Below are 22,486 nucleotides of genomic sequence, written 5' to 3'. Positions count from 1 at the left end.
TTGGACTCCAATTCCCAGCATTCCCAGGATCTCACACCCCCGGGTTTGGGTGTGCTGCAGACTCCAACTCCCGGCATCCCCGCTTGCCACACCCTCATTTTGGGTGTTCCGGACTCCAAGACCCTGTGTGTCACACCCCCGGTTTGGGGTGCCAAGACTCCAATTCCCAGCATTCCCTGCTTGTCACACCCCCGGGTTTGGGGTTCCGGACTACAACTCCCGGCATGCCCCGCGGCTCCAGCCCCGCCCCTTCCGGCGCGCGCGGGGCGGCGGGGCCGCGCCATGAGCTCAGGTCAGGGATGGGATATGGGATGTGGGATTTGGGATTTGGGATTTGGGGTCGGGATATGGGATATGGGATGAGGGAACAGGAGCCCCTGAAGGGCTGAGCACCCCAAACCCCGCCGGGGTGTCCCGGGGGGCGGCGCGCCTTCGGTGCCATTTATTCCCATGTATTGCCATTTATTCCCATTTATTCCCATTTATTCAGCTTTTTCATTTTGCCTTTCTTTTAAAATTTTGCTCTTTCCTTTTGCCTTATTTTGCTTTTTTTGTTTGTTTGTTTGTTTTTAAATTTTGCTTCATGGCCTTTTTGCCTTTTTGTTAATTTTTACATTTTTATTTTGGTTTTGGTGTGGTTTTTTAAAAAAAAATTATTTTATTCGATTGCCTTTCTTTTTTAAATTTTGCCTTTTTATTTTGCTTTATTTATTTCTCATTATTTTGCCTTTTAAAAAACTTTTTTTTCTTTTAAATTTTGCTTTAATTCTCTTTATTATTTCACTTTATTTTGTGTCATTTCACTTCTTTGCATCCTTATTTTTCTTTCTTTTTGCAGTTGGTTTTTGCCTTTCCTTTTTTATTTTATACCTGGCACCATTATTTTTTCTGTATTTTGCTTTGTTGTTTTTAATTGTGTTTTATTTTGGCGTTTTTCATTTTGCTTTATTTTAGGGGGTTTTGCTTTGCTTTCTCACTTCTTTATTTCACTTTCTTTCGCTTCATTGTTTTGCTTTATTTTGCTTTCTCACTTTTATATTTTCCTTTATTTTGCTTTATTTTTGTCTCTCAATTTTGGGGGGTTTTGCCTCTTTATTTTCCTTTATTTCCCTTTATTACTTTGCTTTGTATTACTTTGTTTCACTTTTTTACTTCCTTTATTTTCCTTCCATTTGTTCTTTTTTTTCTCTTGATGTGTTTTACCGTTTCACTTTTTTTCTTTTATTTTGCTCCATTACTTTTTTCACTTCATTTCGCTTTCTCATTTTTCTTCCTTTCCCTTTTTTTATTCTTGTTTTTCTCCTTTCACTCGAATTCATTTTGCGAGTAAAATGAATGAAAAAATTAATTTCATTTTGCTTTTTTTTTGCTTCATTTCCCTTTTTTTTTTGTTCATTTAGCTTTTTTTTCCCCGTTTCTCTTTTATTTCACTTTATTTTGTTTCACTTCCCTTTTTTATTCTCAGGGGGTTTTTTACCGTGGTGGATTTTAGGGTTGAGATCTCTCCATCCTGCTTTTCCAGTCCTATCCCAGAGCAATCCCAGGGGGGTTTTCATGGATAAAGATCTGGGTGGGAAAAAGTCATCCAGGTTTTTGGGAGAGGCTGCAGATCCCTGAGATTCCCAAATTTCTGATTCCTGCCAGATTTGCCACCCTCGGCTCAGAAATTTATTCTCATTTTCCCCCTTTTTTTACTTCAATTCATTTGGCTTTTTTTTTTTTCTCAGTAATTTATTCTCATTTTTCTCAGTTTTTCACTTCAATTAATTTTCCTTTTTTTTCTTTTATTTAGCTTTTAAATTTTTCCCCGCTTCTCTTATGTCTCTTTATTGCACTTCACTTCCCCTTTTCATTTGGCTTCATTTCCCTTTTTTGGTTTTAAATTTTAAACGGAAGGGGTGAGAGAGGAGCACCCTTGGGGCAGAAGGGGAACGGGGTGACATCCCTGGGCTGACCGGGTGCTTCCATCCCTGCGGTGACCCTGCTGGGATCCCTCTGGATCCATCCTGATCCCAGTCCTGATCCCAATCCTTATCCCAGTCCTGATCCCAGTCCTGATCCTAATCCTGATCCCATCCTGATCCCAGTCCTGATCCCATCCTAATCCCCATCCTCATCCCAATCCTGATCCCATCCTGATCCCAATACTGATCCCAATCCTGATTCTAATCCTCATCCCAATCCTGATCCCAATCCTGATCCTTTCCTGATCCCAATCCTGATCCCAATCCCGATCCCATCCTAATCCCGTCCTGATCCCAATCCTGATCCCAATCCCAATCCTGATCCCAATCCTTATCCCAGTCCTGATCCCAGTCCTGATCCCATCCTAATCCCCATCCTGATCCCAGTCCTGATCCCATCCTAATCCCCATCCTGATCCCAATCCTGATCCCAATCCCGATCCCAATCCTGATCCCAATCCCGATCCGCAGCAAAGCAGCACTCAGGGGTCAAAATTCCCCTTTTTCCCCTGAGCTCCTGAATTTAAGGGTTGGACTCGTGCTCCGGATGTTCCCATCCTGGTTTCTCACTTCCAGCCGGGAATGTGGGGCTGGGAGAGGCACAGCCAGAGGAGTCCTTATGGGATGGAACTGGGGAAATCCTGGATCGGGGTACAAACCCCCTGTTTGCCTGGTTGTCCCAGTCAGGATGTTCCCTGGCGCTTCCCTCTGGATTGGCAGCTGGATTTGGGAAGGTCCCAGCAGGGCAGGATCCCACTGTGAATTCCCGGGGAATTCCCGGTTGGAATGCTGGGATCGCAGCTGAATCACAGAGGGTCCTTCCCAATCCAGCAACCCCAACCACAGCCGGGGAGGTGGGCAGGGCTGCCGGGAATTCTGAGGGGTTTATTCCCTCACCCATCCCAAGGTTTGGTGCCCCAGGGTGGATTTCCGGGCAATGGCGAGTTGGAATCCAAGTTTTCCGCGTTCCCACCTTGGATCAGCCTGGCTCATCCTTGGTTTCTCCCAGCCTTGGGCTGTTTTTCCAGGAGGAGCTGCATCCCTCTCTGATTGGGGATGGATGGATGGATGGATAAGGGATGGATGGATGGAGGGCTGGATGGATGGAGGGATGGATAAGGGATGGATGGATGGATGGATGATGGATGGATGGATGGATGGATGGATGGATGGATGGATGGATGGATGGATGGATCCACGGATGGTTGGAGCTCCCAGCTTCCAGCTCCACATTCCATAGCCAAACTATCCATCCCTTCTCCCAGGACAGATGATGTTGGAGCATCCAGAGCAGCCTCTTCCCAGTTTCCCCCATGAGGACCTTGACAGGCAGTTCTGTGCCAAGGGCAGGGCAGAGCCTGGGCTCGGAGCCAGGGATTCCCGGTGGGACTTTGGCCGTGGAAATCCTTCCTCAGTGCGGGATTTCCTCCCTGGCCGAGCCGGGCTGGCGCATCGCCACTCCAGGATTGCCGGATCCTCTCAAATCCCAATTTTTCGCGGCGGGGAGGGCAGCGGGAAGCAGAGCTCTGGGGGGAATTTCCCGGGTGAAATTCCCTGGATCCGGGGCGGGAGCAGGGCCATCCCGGAGCCGTGTTTGCCCGCAGAGGAGTGGCCTCCGTGCCCAGCTCCCCAGCGGGAGCAGCTCCGCTCGCCCTGCCGGCCGGATGAGGTGCGGTGAGTCCAACCCGGAGCTGCTCCTCACCTGCGGCTCGGGACGGGAGGGGAGAGGAGGAATGCCGCGGGAGCCGCTCGGTTCCTCCGGAGGATTCGCTTTGGGATCAAAAAAATCCGGGATAGCTCTGTCCCGGAGAGGGGCGAGCCGGGTTTCCTATTGCCTGGAGGCTTCGGGGAGGAATTCGGGTCGTTTTCAGGTTGTTTGGCGACTTTTCCACCCTCCTGCAAATCCTGGGGAAATCGCTTGTGTCAGGCGCTGCCTTTGTCCTGCCCTGGGGAAGGGCAGCACATGTTCCTGGCCTGGAATTCCGCCTGGAATCCCCACTTTTTGCGGGATTTGGGGCTGGCGCTGGGGACATCTCCCCTCTCCCCTCCTGCTCGTGGCTCCTGGCCAATTCCTGCGCCCCAAACTGCATCCCGGGAGCCGGGCAGGTGGATCCCCCACCGCGGGGATCAGCAGAAACCGGGAATGGTTTGAATTAATCGCGTTTATCCCCCGCGGAGCAGCTCTGGGGCCGGACAGGGAGCAGCAGGAATCCAGCCAGGGTGGTTTTTCCAGTGTAGAACCTGACCCGGGCCTGGCCAGGAAATATCCACGTGTTCCTGCAGTGGGGTTGAGCTCCGGGTTTGCTGCTTGTGCCACGTGTTCTCCCCACCGATCCCAGTCCCGGTGTTGGGAATTCCCTGGGCTGTGATCCGTCCTGGATTTAGGGAATGAGCAGCTTCAGCCTCTCAGCATGGAGGCATTGAGATCCCATCTTGATCCCGGTGCTGGGAATGCCCTGAGCTGTAATCCGTCTTGGATTTAAGGAGTGAGCAGATTCAGCCCCTTGGCACAGAGGGATTGAGATCCCAGCATTGGGAATGCTCTGACCTGTAATCCATCCTGGATTTAAGGAATGAGCAAATTCAGCCTCTCAGCATGGAGGGATTGAGATCCTGATCCCAGAATTGGGAATGCCCTGAGCTGTAATCCATCCTGGATTTAAGGAGTGAGCAGATTCAGCCTCTCAGCACGGAAGGATTGAGATCCCATCCTGATCCCGGTGTTGGGAATGTCCTGAGCTGCAATCCATGCTGGATTTAGGGAATGAGCAGGTTCAGCCCCTCGGCATGGAGGGATTGAGATCCCAATCCTGGTGTTGGGAATGCTCTGACCTGCAATCCATCCTGGATTTAAGGAGTGATCAGATTCAGCCTCTCAGCACAGAGGGATGAGATCCCAGTCTCGATCCTGGCGTTGGGAATGCCCTGACGTGTTATCCATGCTGGATTTAGGGAATGAGCAGGGTCAGTCCCTCGGCATGAAGGGATTGAGATCCCATCCTGATTCCGGTGCTGGGAATGCTCTGAGCTGTAATCCATCCTGGATTTAGGGAATGAGCAGGGTCAGCCCCTTGACACAGAGGGATTGAGATCCCACCTGGGGGATCACAGGGATGATCCCTGATCCCAATTTCCCAGGCTGCGAATCGGAGGTGCCGGCTGTGGTTAAAACCAGGAAATGCCAATTTTTTGGCGGCCAGGAGCAAACCCAAGGAGCAAACAAGGAGCAAACGAGCTGGAAAAGTGGCAGGGAGAGCTCCCTGGCTGTGGCCCAGCCCTGCTCTGTCCTGTGCTCGCTCAGCCGCTGGGGTAACGCCAGCATTGCTCCGTGGTGCTGTTCCCATGACCGTCACGTGCCCGGGAAGGTGACAGGGCAGGGGACAGGAGCCACCCCGGGGATGGCATCGCTGGGAGCCCATCCTGGGCATAAACAGCTCCTCTTCTGAGCACTTTTCCCTGTTTTTTCTGGCTTCGCAGACAGCAGCAGGCTGCTGGGGGCTCGGCGCCCCGGCTACGGGACACTGCAGCCGGACACGGATCCATCCCGCATGGTAGGTCTGGAATTCCCGGTGGGATGACCCCACATCCCTGTGCTTCCCACACCGCCAGCACCTAGAGCTGCTTTTCCAGCCCCTTGGCTTTCCTGACCCCTTGGCATTCCCAGCCCCATGGCCTTCCCTGCCCCTTGGCATTCCTGCCCCCTTAGCTTTCCTGACCCCTTGGCATTCCTGGCTCCTTGGCATTCCTGACCCCTTGGCATTCCCAGCCCCATGGCTTTCCCACCCCCTTGGTTTCTCTCCCTAGTGTCCAGCTGGGATTTTCAGAGTTCATGGTTTTAATGGTTGATAATCGATTGGGGTTGATTTTATGGCTGAGCACCATGTCTGGGTGATTCCCAGTTGTGGTGGTTTTGCTTAGCCCAGAGCATCAGCCAGGTATCTTTAACACCTGAGAGAAATTTAAACCCTTCAAAAAGGGTTTAAAACCCTTAGGCAAAACCAGCCCACCAGTGATTCCCAGTGATTCCCAGTGGTTCCCTGTCTCCCAGGAGGTCACAGGCTACCAGACCAGGACGTGGCGAGTGCTGCTGTGCCATGCAGGCTCCGTGCTGAGCGCAGGGCTGCTGCTGCTGCTGTTCCACTGGAAACCCAGCCTGGAGGTGCAGGCCAAGTGCAGACCCTGTGCCCTGGGCCAGGCAGACTGGGTCATCATCAGGGTGAGTCCTGCTGGGAGCCCCTCGGGCATTCCCAGTCTGGGATTCTGTGGGTCTGGGGTTGGATTCTGTGGATATGGGGTTGGCTCTGTGGATCTGGGGTTGGATTCTTTGTGTCTTGGGTTGGCTCTGTGGGTCTAGGGTTGGAATCTCTGAATGCAGGTTTGGATTCTGTGGATATGGGGTCACATTCTGTGGGTCTGGGGTTGGAATCTGTGGCTTTGGGGTTGGGTTCTGTGGGTCTGGGGTTGGGTTCTGTGGGTCTGGGGTTCTGTTCTGTGGGTCTGGGGTTGGATTCTTTGTGTCTGGGGTTGGAATCTGTGGGTCTGGGGTTGGAATCTGTGGGTCTGGGGTTGGAATCTGTGGGTCTGGGGTTGGATTCTCTGGGTCTGGGGTTGGAATCTGTGGGTCTGGGGTTGGCTCTGTGGGTCTGGGGTTGGGTTCTGTGGGTCTGGGGTTGGATTCTGTGGGTCTGGGGTTGGATTCTGTGGGTTTGGGAGTGCTGGGCTCTGTGGATCCAGGGTTGGGCTCTGTCCCCAACTTCCAACAGGGCCCTGGGGATGTTCCTTGCTGCTTGTCCTCCTTCACTTGTCTGGTATCTCCTTTCATCCAGCACCAGATTACTCTAAGGATTTATTATCATTGTCATTATTATTACTATTATTCCTAGAATTGTTCCTATTATCATTCCAGCAACCATTATTAATTTATTATTCCTAACACAACTCCACATTTCCCCCTTCCATCCCAGCCACCCTGGCTTTGAATTCCTCTCCATTGTCCCCAACCCTCAGCCACCACCTGGGTTGGGTGGCTAGAGCCATCCTGCCTTCCTGGGAGCACTCAGGGAGCTCCAGCTTCCCTCTGCAGCCCCAATCCCTGTGTTGCAGGACCGCTTTGGGCAGTGCTTCACCACCCCAGTGCTGTCAGAGCCGCTGGGCGAGGCCAGGTGAGCTCTGTGGGGTTTGGGAACGGATCTGCTCTGGGCTGGAGCGGGGCTGGGAGGGCAGGGTTGAGAATGGAGAGAAGGAGGGCTGGAAGGGTAGAGCTGAGGCTGGAGAGAAGCAAGGAAGGGCAGGCATGAGGATGGAGAGAGGCTGAGAGGGCAGGGATGAGGCTGGAGAGAGAGAGAGAGGGTTGGAAGGGCAGAGGATGAGGCTGGAGTGGGGCTGGAAGGGCAGGGATGAGGTTGGAGAGAAGGAGGGCTGGAAGGGCAGGGATGAGGCTGGAGTGGGGCTGGAAGGGCAGGGATGAGGTTGGAGAGAAGGAGGGCTGGAAGGGCAGGGATGACACTGGAGGGCTGGAGGGACAGGGATGAGGCTGGAGGGAGGGAAGGAAGGCTGGAAGGGCAGAGGATGACCCTGGAGTGAAGGAGGTCTGGAAGGCCAGGCTGACCCTGGAGTGAAGGAGGTCTGGAAGGCCAGGCTGACCCTGGAGTGAAGGAGGTCTGGAAGGCCAGGCTGACCCCGTTCCCCCCGGGCAGCCTGGAGCAGCAGCCCGGCGCCAGGCCGGAGGAGCAGAGCAGCATCGCTGTGGGCATGGATGAGGAGGAGAGCCGTGACACCGTGCAGCTCCACGCCAAGGAAGAGGTGACACTCAGCCCTCCCCTGCCTCCCAACCCCATCCTTTCCCCTTCCCACCCCGCTGACAGCTCCTTTTCCCCTCCCTGTCCGCCAGAAGAACATCCTGAGGTATTACCTCTTCCAGGGAATGCGCTACGTCTGGCTGGAGCGGCGCCAGGCTTTCTGCAAAGTCAGGTATTCCCAAATCCCAGCTTCCCTGCTCCCTCAGGATCCTCCTGAGCCCCGGGAGCCTCATCCCCACCCTTCCCTGCACACTCCCAGGCCTCTGGAGCCCAGTGACACACCATCCTGGATGTCACTCCGGGCTCAGAGAACCGGCCGGAGCGGTTTGGCCAAGCTGGACTCTCCGGCTCTCCCACTGAGCCCTTTTGTTGGCTCTCCTTGGCAGCTGCAGTTTGGCTGAGGCCAGGGAACACGGCGCTGTCCCTGTCCCTGAGGGGGTTGTGTTGTCCCCGTGGTGTTTGTTCCGCTGTTCCCGCTGGGTTTGACTCGCTTTCCCTGTTTTTTTGGCTCCCCAGCGTGCTGGCCGAGGGCTGGAGCTGCGCAGAGCTGCACCTCTGCCGGGCTGGGCTGGACCAGCAGGAGCACAGCGCCAGGTGGGCAATCCTGGGGAGCACAGAGCAGGATTCTCCAGGAGCAGGGAATCCTGGAGACTCCTTGCTCCTTGTGTTCAGACCCCAAACCGCTACGTGGGATAAATTCCTGGGGTTGGCTTCTCTGCAAAACCACGCTCCTCATGGAGCTCCCTTGAGTTGGAAATACAGCTTTTCCTGAGGATAAAATCCCTTCCCTCTTCTTTCCTGAGGTTAAAACTCCTTCGCTCTCCTTTCCCAAGGATAAAATTCTTTCCCAAGGATGAATTTCCTTCCCTCTCCTTTCCTGAAGATAATATTCTCTCCCAAGGATAAAACTCCTTCCTTCTCCTTTCCCAAGGATAATATTCATTCCCTCTCCTTTCCCAAGGATGAATTTCCTTCCCTCTGCTTTACCAGGAATGAAACTCTTTCCCTCTCCTTTCCGAGGATAAAATCCCTTCCCTGTCCTCTCCCCCCTGCAGAAGGAGGATCTATGGCCCCAACCTGATCGAGGTGCCTGTCAAGTCCTACGCCAGGCTGCTGGTGGAGGAGGTGCGTTCTGGGCTGAGCTTCCCCAGGGGATTTTAGATTCTGTGGGTCTGGGGTTGCAATCTGTGGGTCTGGAGTTTAACTCAATGGGTCTGGGGTTGGATTCCGTGGATCTGGGGTTGGATTCTGTGGGTCTGGGATTGAATTCTGTGGGTCTGGAGTTGGAATCTGTGGATCCAGTTTTGGATTATGTGGGTCTGGGGTTGGATTCTGTGTGTATGGGGTTGGATTCTGTGGGTTTGGGGTTGGATTCTGTGGATCCAGGGTTGGATTCCGTGGATCCTCTCCCTGCTCCATATCCCTCACTGGAAGTGCTTCCTGGAGCCTTGGGAAGGCAGGGAGGGCTGTGGGAGAAGGCAGAGCTGGGGAGAAGATCCTCCCTCACCCTTCCTGGCCCTCCCTGACCCTCCTGGCTCAGGCAGCAGCAGCCCCAGGGGTTGTAGAGGAGGCTGAGCATCCTCAGGAGCAACATCCAGAGGGAAATCCAGGAAGGATGGAGGGTTTGGGGGATGTCAGCCCCAGGGAAGGCCCAGGTTCTCCTCTGCATCCATCAGCCTGGAGGTCTCACCATGGGCTGTGGGAAGCTCTCCCATCTCCAGGATCCTGGAAATCCCATGATGGGCTGTGGGAAACTCTCCCTGCCCTCAGGGATCCCATGGATCTGTCCGGAGCTCTCCCCTCTCCCAAACCCGGACTTTCTCCCCGTTCCAGGTGCTCAATCCCTTCTACATCTTCCAAGTGCTCAGCATGGCTCTCTGGGTGTGTGATGCCTACTACTACTATGCTGCCTGCATCTTCCTCATCTCCACCTTCTCCCTGGGGCTCTCCCTCCACGAGACACGCAAGGTCAGTGCTGGCAGCTCCTTTGGGATCAAATCCCCATGGAATAGCAAAATTCCCAGGAATCTGACCCCTGAGCCCTAAGCCCAGGTCTCGTTCTCCTCCATCCCTGGTTCCAAACTCCTTTGGGATCAAATCCCCATGGAACAGCCCAATTCCCAGGAATTTGACCATCCCCATAGAACAGCCCAATCCCCGGGAATCTGACCCCTGAGCCTACATCTCCTTCTCCTCCATCCCTGGTTCCAAGCTCCTTTGGGATGAAATCTCCATGGAACAGCCCAATTCCCGGGATTTGAACTCTGAGCCCAGGTCTCCTTGTGCTCCATGCCTGGTTCCAAGTCTTGATGGCATCCCCATGGAATAGCCTAATTCTTGGGAATTTGACCCCTGTGCCCACATCTCCTTGTCCTCCATGCCTGGTTCCAAGTTCCTTTGGGATGCAATCCCCCTGGAACAGCCCAATTCCTGGGAATTTGACCATCCCCATGGAACAGCCCAATTCCCGGGAATCTGACCCCTGAGCCCACATCTCCTTGTCCTCCATCCCTGGTTCCCAGCTCCTTTGGGATGGCATTCCCGTGGAACAGCCCAATACCCAAGAATCTAACCCTGAGCCCTAAGCCCAGGTCTCCTTCTCCTCCATCCCTGGTTCCCAACTCCGTTGGGATGCAATCCCCCTGGAACAGCCCAATTCCCAGGAATTCAGCCCAGCCGGGTGAGGACAGCCCTCACCCAGGTCTCTATCCTCCATCCCTGGTTCCAAGCCCTCAGGGATGTTTTCATGGATGCTTTCCCAGGGTTTTGGGTGGATTTTGACCTCTCCATCCCTTCCAGCAAAGCACCACGCTGCGGAACATGGCCAGGATGTCCGTGGGTGTCCAGCTGCGGAGGCCCAGCGGCGGTGAGAGGGACACTTTTTGGGATTGTCCTTGGGCTGGCGTGTCCTTCGGGACCACAGTTCTGCATTGGAATAATGTTGGGATATGCAGGAATAATGTTGGAATCCGTGGGAATAATGACGATATATGGGAAAAATTATACTATACATGGGAATAATTATATGATACATGGGAATGATGTTATGATATGTGGGAAAAATTATATTATACATGGGAATAATGATACAATACATGGGAATGATGTTATGATACATGGGAATAATGACATGATGCATAGGAATAATGTTACAATATATGGGAAAAATTATACATGGGAGTAACGGGATACATGGGAATAATTACATGATACATGGAAATAATGTTATGATACATGGGAATAATGCTATGAGACACCAGAATGTTGGGATACATGGGAATAATGTTGTGGTACATGGGAATAATGTTGGGATATATGGGAATAATGTTATGGGACACCAAAATAATGTTGGGATTCATGGGAATAACATTATGATACAAGGGAATAATGTTGTGGTACATGGGAATAATTATATGATACCTGGGAATAACATTATGAGACACCAGAATAACTTTGGGGTCCAGTTAGTAAAAGAGGCCTCTGCCCGCATGAAGGTGCAAACGAGACCATATTCCAAAGCCAATGAGGTAGATTTGATTTAGCAGGGAATTTGAGGGAAAGAAAGGGAAAGAGAGAGAGACATAAATTGTAAGGATAATCCTCCCCACCATGGATCCCTGCCATATCCCACCAGCCCTTTTCCCTCTGCTCTTCCCGGTGCCAGGAATCCCCAGGTGGTACCATTTCCCATCCCAAATCCTAGCTGTTAGTGCCATTCCTTCCTCCCACTTTGCCATGGCAGGAATTCCTGTCTGGATCAGTTATCCTGGGCCTGGCATCTCCCTGTTGGCCAGGGATTCCCAAATCCTGGAATGAACCCCTTCCCGTTCACGCCTTATCCTGCAGGGATCCCTTTTCCCATTAACCCCATTTCCCGAGGCCTGAGCAGGGAATTCTCCTTTTCCAGAGGAGCTGGAGGTGAGCTCCGCAGAGCTGGTGCCTGGGGATTGCATCCGGCTGCCAACGGCCGGCACGCTGCTGCCCTGCGACGCCGCGCTGCTGACCGGCGAGTGCATGGTCAACGAGAGCCTGCTGACCGGTGAGAGCTCCACCCGCCCGTTCCCGGGGATTTGGTCAGAATCCAGGGGGTAATTCCCGCTGGGACTGTCCCCCGGGCAGGGGAGAGCGTGCCGGTGATGAAGACGCCGCTGCCGGCGGCCGGAGCCGCGTATTCCCCCGAGGAGCACCGGCGGCACACGCTGTTCTGCGGGACACAGGTCATCCAGGCCAAGGCCTATGTGGGCGGGGAGGTGCTGGCCGTGGTCACCCGCACAGGTGAGGGCTAGGGGTGAATCCTGGGATGGATCCCAGGATGTTTCCATGCCCTGGGAGCAGTGCCATGGTGACCACCCAGCCCCGTCCCGCAGGGTTCTGCACGGCCAAGGGCGATCTCATCAGCTCCATCCTCTACCCCAAACCCGTGAGCTTCAAGTTCTACAAGGACGCCGTGAAGTTCGTGCTGTTCCTCGCCGTCCTGGGTAGGTCCAGGCCTGCTCTGGGTCCGGGAGCATCCGAATTCCTTGGGATGGCTGAATTCCTTGGGATGGCAGAATTCCTGGGAATGGCAGAATTCCTTGGGATGGCAGAATTCCTTGGGGTGGCTGAATTCCTCGGGATGGCAGAATTCCTCGGGATGGCAGAACCCACCCTGCCCGTGTTAACCCAGCCTGTTCTGCCCGCACAGCTTTCATTGGCACCTTGTACAGCATCCTCATCCTCATCAGGAACCAGGTAGGGCTGCCAGGCCAGGAGAATCCCCAGGGATCCAGCAGGGCAGGAGCACATCCCTGACCATCCTCCTCCTCCTCGCCCCCAGGTCCCCGTAGGACAAATCATCATCCGCGCCCTGGACCTGGTCACTGTCATTGTCCCCCCGGCCCTGCCAGCCGCGATGACCGTGGGCACCATCTACGCCCAGAACCGGCTGAAGAAGCAGGGCATCTTCTGCATCAGCCCTCCCCGCATCAACCTGTGCGGGAAGCTGCGCCTCGTCTGCTTCGACAAGGTGAGCTGGGCTGGGTGGTGAGCTCTGACAGTGCTCCGTGGGCTCTCCGGACCCCTGATGCCTTAAAAGCTGGAAAAATATGAGGCAGACACAGCAGGGTAGGGAAAAAGGGTTTTACCTTGGTTTAGTAGGATCCCAGGTGCTCAGCTGGTTAAAGGTGGAAACATGCCGAGAGCACACCTTGTGTACAACGCGTGTATAATTTTATGGGCTTTTCGAATTAGCAAATCTACCTAAAATTCCCCCAATGAAAAACTTAGCAAATTAAGTACTTGTCTCCCTATTCTAATTATCCCTCCCCAAGTGAGACTACAGCCTAGTTTACAAAAACATGTTCCAGAGAGGAGGCTCTGTCCAAGGTTGGAGCTTCTAATTTTGAGATAATTATGAATGTTTCATCTTCCCCCCGGAGAATCCCCAAACTAAGCTAAATCTCAGACTACAAGAGTCATAAACATGCAGGGCTAAGGTACAAGGAGTGTTTGTGAAGGGTGCAAGGAGAGGAAAAGGGTATAAAAATGTATAAAAAGGGTATAAAAAGGAGGGACTAAAAACCATCACCTCCCCAAGTGAGACTGCAGCCTAGTTTACACAAACGTTCCAGAGAGGTGGCTCCGGCCAAGGTTGGAGCCTCTAGTTTTGAGATAATTATGAATGTTTCATCTTCCCCTTTGAAGAACCCCAAACTAAGCTAAATATCAGAGTATGACAGTCATAAATATATAGGGCGGAAGTACAAAGAGTGTTTATGAAGAGTACCAGGAGAGGGAAAGGGTATAAAAATGTATAAAAATGGTACAAAAATGTATAAAAAGGACAAAAAGCCATCAGGCATCACCTCCACACTGTCCCCACGCAGACGGGGACGCTGACCGAGGAGGGGCTGGACGTGTGGGGTGTGGTGCCCCTGGACAGGGGACACTTCCTGCCCGTGGTGCACGAGCCACGCTGCCTGCCCGCCGGGGCTCTGCTGCACGCCCTGGCCTCGTGCCATGGCCTGGCCCTGCTGCGGGGACAGCTCGTCGGGGACCCTGTGGACCTCAAAATGCTGGAGTCCACTGGCTGGGTAAGGTGGGAGGTGGTGGGGAATCCTGTGGTGGGGTTGGGAATCTTCTGCTGGGGTTGGGAATCTTCTGGTGAGGTTGGGAATCTTGTGGGATTGGGAATCTTGTGGGTGGGGAATCCTCTGGTGAGGTTGGTAATCTTCTGGAGGGGTTGGGAATCCTCTGGTGGGGTTAGGAATCTTGTGGGATTGGGAATCCTATGGTGGGGCTGGGAATCTTCTGGTGAGGTTGGGAGTCTTGTAGGATTGGGAATCCTCTGGAGGGGTTGGGAATCTTCTGGTGAGGTTGGGAATCTTCGGGGGGGGTTGGGAATCTTGTGGGATTGGGTATCCTCGGGTGGAGTTGGGAATCTTCCTGTGGAGTTGGGAATCCTCGGGAGAGGGAGGTGACTGTGGGAATGTCACCTGCTGCCCTCCACGGGTGGATGAGCTCAGCAGGGCTCTGCCCTCTCGGTTTCAGTGCCTGGAGATGCAGGAGGAGGAGGATGGGGAGCTCCCGGCATTCCAGCAGTTCGGGATGAAGGTCTTGGCTGTGGTGAAGCCTCCGCCTGAGGAGGAGCAGCCATGGGACAGGGTAATCCATGGGACAGGATAATCCATGAGACAGGACAATCCATGGGACAGGATAATCCCGTGGGACAGGGCAATCCATGGGACAGGATAATCCATGAGACAGGGTAATCCATGGGACAGGGTAATCCATGGGATTGGGTAATCCATGGGGGAGGGAAATCTGATAGGACAGGGTAATCCATGGGGCAGGGCAATCTTGTGGGACTGAGTAATGCATGAGACAGGGTAGTCCATGGGGCAGGGTAATCCATGGGGCAGGGTAATCCCACAGGATAGAGCAATCCCACAGGACAGGGTAATCCCACAGAACAGGGTAACCCCATAGGAGAGAGTAATCCACAGGACAGGGCAATCTATGGGACAGGGCAGTTCCATGGGACAGGATAATCCCGTGGGACAGGGTAATCCCATGGGGCGGGGCAACTCTGTGGGACAGGGCAATCCATGGGATAGGACAATCCCACAGCACAGGGCAATCCCACAGCACAGGGCAGTCCCATGGACCAGTTTCCCTGTTGTGCTCCTGGATAAATCCCCCCCTGCCCCTCTCTCCCCAGAAGCTCCATGTCCCCGTGGGGATCCTGCGGCGGTTCCCGTTCTCCTCGTCCTGCCAGCGCATGAGTGTCCTGGTGGCACTGCCCGGAGAGCCCTCGGCCCACGCCTTCGTCAAGGGCGCCCCGGAGATGGTGGCCAGTCTGTGCAGGAAGGAAACTGGTTCGTACTGGGATTGGGGGCTGGCTGTGTCCCCGTGGCTCATCCCATGGGAATTGTGCTCGGGAATGCTTTGGGGTAGATCCCAAGGGTTGGCTGCAGCCATGGGGAGGGAAAGGGAACAGGAGGCAGGGAATGGGGTTGGGTGCTTCCTCTGGCTGCCTCCAGCCCAGGATGGCATTTCCAGGCTCCTTGGGCTGGGAGAACTTCCATTAGTCCAGTATGGGATTTCCAGGATCCTGGAAATGGGGGGAGCTTCACACAGCCCCATATAGGATTTCCAGTCTCCTGGAAGTGGGGAGAACTTCCTTTAGTCCAGTATGGGATTTCCAGGCTTGTGGAAATGGGAGAACTTCCTCCAGCCCATCATGGGATTTCCAGACTTCTTGGGTTGGGAAAGCTTCCTCCAGCCCCATGGGATTTCCAGGCTCCTGGAAATGGGGAGAGCTTCCTTTCGTCCAGTGTAGGATCTTCAGGATCCCACAAATGGGAGAACTTCCTTTAGTCTAGTATGGGATTTCCAGGATCCTGGAAATAGGGAGAACTTCCTCCAGCCCCATATGGGATTTCCAGGCTCCTGGCAGTGGGGAGAAGTTCCCTCAGGAGCCATTCTGGCCTCGCTTTTCCAGTGCCGCTGGATTTCTCCCAGATGCTCCGACACTACACCACCGATGGCTTCCGGGTCCTGGCCCTGGCCACCAAAGCCCTGGGCTCAGTGGCCACCTTCGAGGAGGCCCTGCAGCTACCCAGGTTGGTTCCTCTCCCCAGGGAGCATTTTGGGATTTAAACCCTAATCCCTGCTGAAGGAATTCCAGAGGGATTTTTCCCTGTTTTCACCCCCTGATGAAGGTTCCCTGTCTCCCTGCAGGGACTCCGTGGAGAGCGGCCTGACCTTCCTGGGGCTGCTGGTCATGAAGAACGTGCTGAAGCCGGAATCTGCTCCGGTGATCCACCTGCTGAGGAGTGCCAGCATCCGGCCTGTGATGGTGACAGGTGACCCGCGGAGCATCGGGATACGGGATGGGACATGGGGATGGGAAAAGGGGATGGGACACGGGGATGGGACACAGACAGGCCCAGGTGTGGGTGAGCAGGGAAGGGCTTTCCTACTGGTAATCTCACTGGGAATCCCACCAGAAATCCCATCAGGAATCCCCCAGGAATCCCATTAGGAATCCCACCAGGAAATCCCACCAGAAATCCCATCAGGAATCCCACCAGCAATCCCATGGGGAATATCACAGGAATCCCATCAGGAATTCCATTAGGAATCTCCCTGGGAATCCTCCTAGGAATCCCCCAGGAATCCCATCAGGAATCCCATCAAGAATCCCACTGGCAATCCCACAGGGAATCTCCCAGGAATCCCATCAGGAATCCCACTGGAAATCCTCCAGAAATTCCCCAAGGAATCCCACCAGGGATCCCACTGGGAATCCCATCAGGATTCCTTCAGATGCCACCAATTCCTGATGGAATTGCTGATAAGATTCCTGGTGAGATTCCCAGTGGGATTCCTGATGGGATTCCTGGTGAAATTCCTGGTGAGATTCCTGATGAAATTCCTGGTGAGATTCCTGGTGGGATTCCTGATGGGATTCCTGGGGGATTCCCAGTGCTATTATCTGTGGGATTCTTGATGGAATCCTGCCGAGATTCTCAGTGGGATCCCTGGTGGGATTCCTGATGGGATTCAGATGGAAAATTCCTTCAGGATAGGGCAGACAAGAGGTTTTGGGGGAAAGCGGAGAAGCAAAGCCACCCCGTGGGAAAGGCAACACAGCAGGTCCTGGAAATTCCCAAACCGCATTCCCGAGCATTCCCAACTGTCCCGGCAGGGGACAACATGCTGACAGCGCTGAACGTGGCGCGGGGATGCCGCATGGTGGAGCCTGGCGAGGCTGTGATCTTCGTCACGGCCGCTCCGCCCGGCCACGGCAAAGCCGCTGTGCTCAAATTCCTGCCGGCCGAGCACTCCCAGGGCGAGGAGCAGCCACAGGTGAGAGCCTGTGACACCTTTTGGGGATTGGCTTTTTGTGGAACTGCGGAATTCCGGGGTGGTTTGGGATGGGAGGGACTGTAAAGCTCATCCTGTTCCATGGCAGGGACACCTCCCACTGTCCCAGCTTTCTCCAAGTCCTGTCTAGCCTGCCTTGGACACTGCCAGGGATCCAGGGGCAGCCACAGCTCCTCTGGGAATTCCATGCCAGGGCCTCCCCACCCTCACAGGGAAGAGGGTGTGGATTTTTTTCCCAATATCTGAGGAATGGAGTCCCTCCAGTCCTGGGAATCCCAGAATGGTTTGGGTTGGAAAGGACCCCAAAGCCCATCCGGTCCCACCCTTCATGGACAGGGACACCTTCCCCTATCCTGGCCTGGAGCACTTCCAGGGTTGGGAAATGGTTTTCCATCTTTCTCCCTGGCGGCAGTTCAGGAGTGATCCTGCTCCCCATAAATCAATCAGCTGGGAGAAGTTCAGCTGCTCCTGCCTTTCCCTCAAATCTCTGGAATGGCAGCTCCAAACGGCCTCCTCATGGATAATGCTCCTGCTCCACGCTTGGCACAGAGGGCTAGCTCAGAGTTGTTTTACCCCAAACATCACCATTTGAAACCCAAAATTGGGATTTGAGGGGAGCAGCTTTCCCTGCTGCTCTGGGGGCTCCGCAGGGATTGGAGCTGTTTTTCCCAGAGCTTTTTTTCCCAGAGTTGTTTTTCCCAGAGCTGTTTTCCCTGGAGCTGCTTGTTTTCCCCAGCAGGGCCTGCAGCCCCAGGACAGCTCCTCCTCTCTCCCAGCCCAACACTGCCACTTCGCCCTCAACGGGAAATCATTCCAGGTGCTCTGTGAGCACTTCAGTGACCTCCTGCCCAGGGTGAGTCCAGCTGGGAACTGTCCAGCAGGGTTGGGGATCCTCCAGAGGGGTTGGGAATCTCCGGTGAGGTTGGGAATCTTCTGGTGAGGTTGGAAATCCTCCAGCAGGGCTGGGAATCTTCCAGCGGGGCTAGGAATCCTTCAGAGAGGTTGGGATTCTTCTGGAGGGCTTGGGAATCTCCAGTGATACTGGGAATACTCTGGTGAGGTTGGGAATCTTCTGGTGAGGTTGGGAATCCTCTGCTGGGGTTGGGAATCCTCCTGAGGTGTTTGGGATCCTCTAGCGAAGTTGGGAATCATCCAGAGGGGTTGGGAATCCTCTGGTGAGGTTGGGAATGCTCTGCTGGGATTGGGAATCTCCAGCGAGGTTGTAAGTCCACCCAAGGGAAGGTGAGGTTGGGAATCCTCCAGTGCTGGAGATTCCCTGTCCCTGCCGACATTTCCCTGTTCCCTGCCTGGCTCCCGGGATGCTCCAGGCTGGGAATGCCACAGGATGGACACGGAGCCTCTCTGTTTGCAGATCCTGCTCCGTGCCACCGTGTTCGCCCGCATGCTGCCCGAGCAGAAAACACAGCTGGTGTGCAGCCTGCAGGAGCTCGAGTGAGCCTGGGGAGGAGGGAGGGATGGATGGATCCATGGATGGATGGATGATGGATGGATGGAGGGTTGGATCTGTGGAGGGATGGATGGATCCCAGGGGTATGGATGGATCCCAGAGAGGTTGGATTTATGGATTCATGGATCCCAGAACCATGGAATGGTTTGGTTGGGACACACCTCAGACATCCCCAGCTGCCCCCCACCATGGGCAGGGCCACTGTCACCAGGCTGCTCCAGCCTGGAATGGAGACCCACAGCCACTCCGGCAGGCTGTGCCAAACCAGCGCAGTGATTCCCAAATTCCCTGAGGAACGTGAGCTCCCTTTCCCGCAGCTACTGCGTGGGGATGTGCGGGGATGGCGCCAATGACTGTGGGGCACTGCGGGCAGCTGATGTTGGCGTGTCCCTGTCCGAGGCCGAGGCGTCTGTGGCGTCACCCTTCACCTCCCGTGTGGCCACCATCGAGTGCGTGCCCAGGCTCATCCGGTGAGTGAGTGGGTAAATCCTGGGAATGCTGTGAATCCCGGGGAAATCCTGGGAATGCTGACCCCGTGTCCTCACAGGGAGGGACGCTGCTCCTTGGTCACCTCCTTCGGGGTCTTCAAGTACATGGCGCTGTACAGCCTGGTGCAGTTCGTGTCCGTGCTGCTGCTCTACACCGTGAGTCCCGCCCCAAATCCCCGCTTTTCCCCAGAATTCCCATAATTCCCAGCCGGGTTTGACCCCATCCCTTCCCTCCTGCCCAGCTCAACACCAACCTGAGCGATTTCCAGTTCCTGTTTTTCGACCTGGCCATCACCACGACGGTGGCAGTGCTGATGGGGCGCGCGGGGCCGGCGCCGGAGCTGGGGGCGCGGCGGCCGCAGGGAGCTCTGATCAGCGCGGCCGTGCTGGGCAGCCTGGTGCTGCAGACAGCCCTGCTGGTCACCGTGCAGCTCCTCAGCTACTTCATCACCGTCTCGCAGAGCTGGTGAGGGGCTGGGAATCCAGGAATAGCGGAATTCCGGGGTTGGAAAGGTCACCGAGTCCGACATGTTCACCGCTAAATTCCAAGTGGTGCTTCTGCAGGTTTTTTGGACACTTCAGAGGTGGTGATTGCAGCACTGCCCTGGACAGGCTGTTCCAGTGCTTTACAACCCTTCCTGTGGGGGATTTTTCCCAATATCCCATCTAAACCTCCCTTGGTTTCCTGTGGGTTTGGTGATGGGAACAGCGCGGAGGTCGTGGTGTAACCCCAGTGGTTGTCCTGGGATTTGGGATCTGGATTTGGGATCTGGTGGCCGACAGGGAGCCATGGAATGTCCTCAGCTGGAGGGGGTCATCCAATGCAGCCCCTGGCCCTGCACAGACCCCCAACAATCCCACCCCGTGCACCCCTGGGTCATTGTCCAAACACTCCTGGACCTCTGGCAGCCTCAGGAATGTGGTCATTACCCCAAATTCAGTGCCCACCACACTCTGGGGGAGGAACCTTTCCCTGATATCCAACCCTGGCTCAGCTCCCATTCCCAGGGGGTCCATCCCTGATCCCAGGAGCTGTCCCTGCTCTTTCCTTCATGAGGAGCTGTAACTGCTGGAGAGCACTGGGACTGTGGGGTGGTGTTGGGAGCCTCCTGCTGACCCCGTGCCTGTCCACCCACTGACCCTATTCTCGTCCCCCCGCTGACTCCGTCCCCCTGCTGATCCTGTCCCCATCCCTCTGCTGATCCTATGCCCATGCCCCGCTGACCCTGTGCCTGTCCACCCACTGACCCCATGCCCATCCCCCTGCTGACTCCATACCCATCCCCCTGCTGACCCCATGCCCCTGGCCAGGTTCGTCCCCCTGAACAGCACGGTGAGCGCGCCCCAGAACCTTCCCAACTACGAGAACACCGTCCTGTTCTGCGTCTCTGGCTTCCAGTACCTGATCCTGGCCGTGGCCATGTCCAAGGGCTATCCCTTCCGGGAGCCTCTCTACACCAACGGTGAGGCCAGGGCGACACGGAGCTGCTGACCTTCATCCTTCTCATCCTTCTCCTCCTCATCCTCCTCCTCCTCCTCATCCTCCTCCTCCTCCTCATCCTTCTCCTCCTCCTCATCCTCCTCACCTGCCCCTCTCCCCGCAGTGCTCTTCCTGCTCGTGCTCATCCTGCTGTTCTCCCTGATGACCTGGCTGACCCTGGAGCCGCTGGGCTTCCCCAAATCCCTGCTGAAGCTGCACACCATCGAGGATTTCAGTTTCAAGCTGCTCCTGCTGGGAATCGCCGCCCTCAACTTCTTCGCCGCCTTCGTGCTGGAGGTGGGCTGGGGGGATTTGGGTCAGGGCATCCTCCTGGAGCTTTTCCAGGTGGGATCAGGGCTCTCCTTTCCTCCCCAAACCTCGTTTCTGTCCCCATTCTGACCCCAGACCGCCCTGGATCACGGCTTGCTCAGCTGCTTCCGAAGGCTGCGCCGGAAAAAAGCCTCCAAGAAGCTTTTCAAGAGGCTGGAGAAGGAGCTGAGCCAGCAGCAGCCATGGCCACCCCTGGAGCAGCCCCTGTTTGCCACTCCCACGATGTCCCTGGCCGGGAGATAGCAGTGCCACCAGCCCTTGGACACTTCCTTAATTTATTGATCCCAGAAAAAGCAGGGATGCAGTGGGCAGGGTCCCTCGGCATCACTGATGTGAATCCACAGTCACATGGGTGATCCCATGGTCATGGTGATCCCATGGCCACACTGATCCCATAACCATGCTGATCCCACAGCCGCAGTGATCCCATGGTCATGGTGATCCCACAGTCATGGTGATCCCCTGGCAACACTGATCCCATAACCACGCTGATCCTGCAGCCACAGTGATCCCATGGTCATGGTGATCCCACAGTTGTGGTGATCCCATGGTCACAGTGATCCCACAGCTGCAGTGATCCCACAGCCACGGTGATCCCATGGTCACAGGGATCCTACAGCCGTGCTGATCCCATGGCCACACTGATCCCATAACCACGCTGATCCTGCAGCCGCAGTGATCCCATGGTCATGGTGATCCCACAGTTGTGGTGATCCCATGGTCACAGTGATCCCACAGCCACGGTGATCCCATGGTCATGGGGATCCTATGGCCATGCTGATCCCATGGCCACACTGATCCCATAACCATGCAGATCCTACAGCCACAGTGATCTCATCATGGTCATGGTGATCCCACAGCAATGGTGATCCCACAGCCACACTGATCCCATGGTCATGGTGATCCCACTGCTGCAGTGATCCCACAGCCACGGTGAAGCCACGGTGATCCTGTGGCCACAGTGATCCCACAGCTGCAGTGATCCCACAGTGATCCCATGGCCACACTGATCCCATAGCCATGCTGATTCCATCGTGGCCAGGGTGATCCCATGGTCATGGTGATCCCACAGCTGCAGTGACCCCACAGTGACCCCATGGCCACAGCCCCGAGGAGCAGGTGGTGGAGGAGGAACGGGAGAGAAGATCCAGAGGAAGAGGAGGATCCAGGCCAGCCCTTCTCCAGGATTCCTCCTGCTCCAACCCTCTGGGCTGCTTCAGCCTCTCCCAGGTGGCCCGAGCCAGGCCGGCTGTCCCCGCTGTCCCCAAGCTCGGTGTCACTGTGATCCCCCATCCCCTCTAGATGTGTAGGATGTTTACAATCCCCGTTCCCGGCTTGCCAAGGATCTGCTCCATCCCCGGTGCCTCTCCGCTCAGAACGCTCGGGCAGAGCCCCTCCGCTTTGGGATGGGACCTTTGTAGCATCGCAGACCCCAAAATTCTTTATTTTTTAACTCTTTCCCGGCGCCCCGGGCCGCGGGAGCCGTCGGGGAGGCGGCGGTGGGGGGGAGACCCCGGCCGGGGCTGTCACGGGTCTTGTCTAATAAATTAACACTTATTTTCTTGGCTGCTGGTCCGTGCTGCGTGCTG

The 22,486-nt window shown here is 55.2% G+C and overlaps 1 protein-coding gene across 10 annotated transcripts; it reads left to right on the top strand.

Moving 5' to 3' along the window:
• The first annotated feature begins 246 nt into the window (after positions 1-246).
• On the top strand, positions 247-22,462 carry ATP13A2 (ATPase cation transporting 13A2). 10 transcript variants are annotated; one of them, XM_085080366.1, is made up of 29 exons: positions 247-292; positions 5,442-5,515; positions 6,013-6,180; positions 7,068-7,126; positions 7,661-7,766; positions 7,855-7,934; positions 8,279-8,356; positions 8,818-8,887; positions 9,596-9,730; positions 10,562-10,628; positions 11,670-11,801; positions 11,882-12,037; positions 12,130-12,240; positions 12,447-12,493; positions 12,579-12,767; positions 13,627-13,833; positions 14,291-14,404; positions 14,961-15,117; positions 15,744-15,864; positions 15,983-16,107; positions 16,953-17,113; positions 17,871-17,984; positions 18,504-18,583; positions 18,917-19,069; positions 19,147-19,243; positions 19,330-19,553; positions 20,399-20,550; positions 20,692-20,864; positions 20,973-21,257. In XM_085080366.1, the coding sequence occupies exons 1-29, from the start codon at positions 283-285 to the stop codon at positions 21,138-21,140; spliced, it is 3,528 nt and encodes a 1,175-aa protein (XP_084936492.1). In that variant the 5' UTR covers positions 247-282; the 3' UTR covers positions 21,141-21,257. The 10 variants fall into 10 exon arrangements, with proteins under 10 accessions (XP_084936492.1, XP_084936491.1, XP_084936490.1 ...); XM_085080365.1 differs by having other exon boundaries at positions 17,868-17,984; XM_085080364.1 differs by having other exon boundaries at positions 5,941-6,180; positions 17,868-17,984.
• The last annotated feature ends 24 nt before the right edge of the window (positions 22,463-22,486 follow it).

The sequence above is a fragment of the Lichenostomus cassidix genome, chromosome 21, assembly GCF_008360975.1.
Source record: "Lichenostomus cassidix isolate B80296 chromosome 21, HeHo_3.0, whole genome shotgun sequence".
Taxonomy (NCBI): Eukaryota; Metazoa; Chordata; class Aves; order Passeriformes; family Meliphagidae; genus Lichenostomus; species Lichenostomus cassidix.
This window is presented reverse-complemented; position numbering and strand designations above follow the sequence as displayed.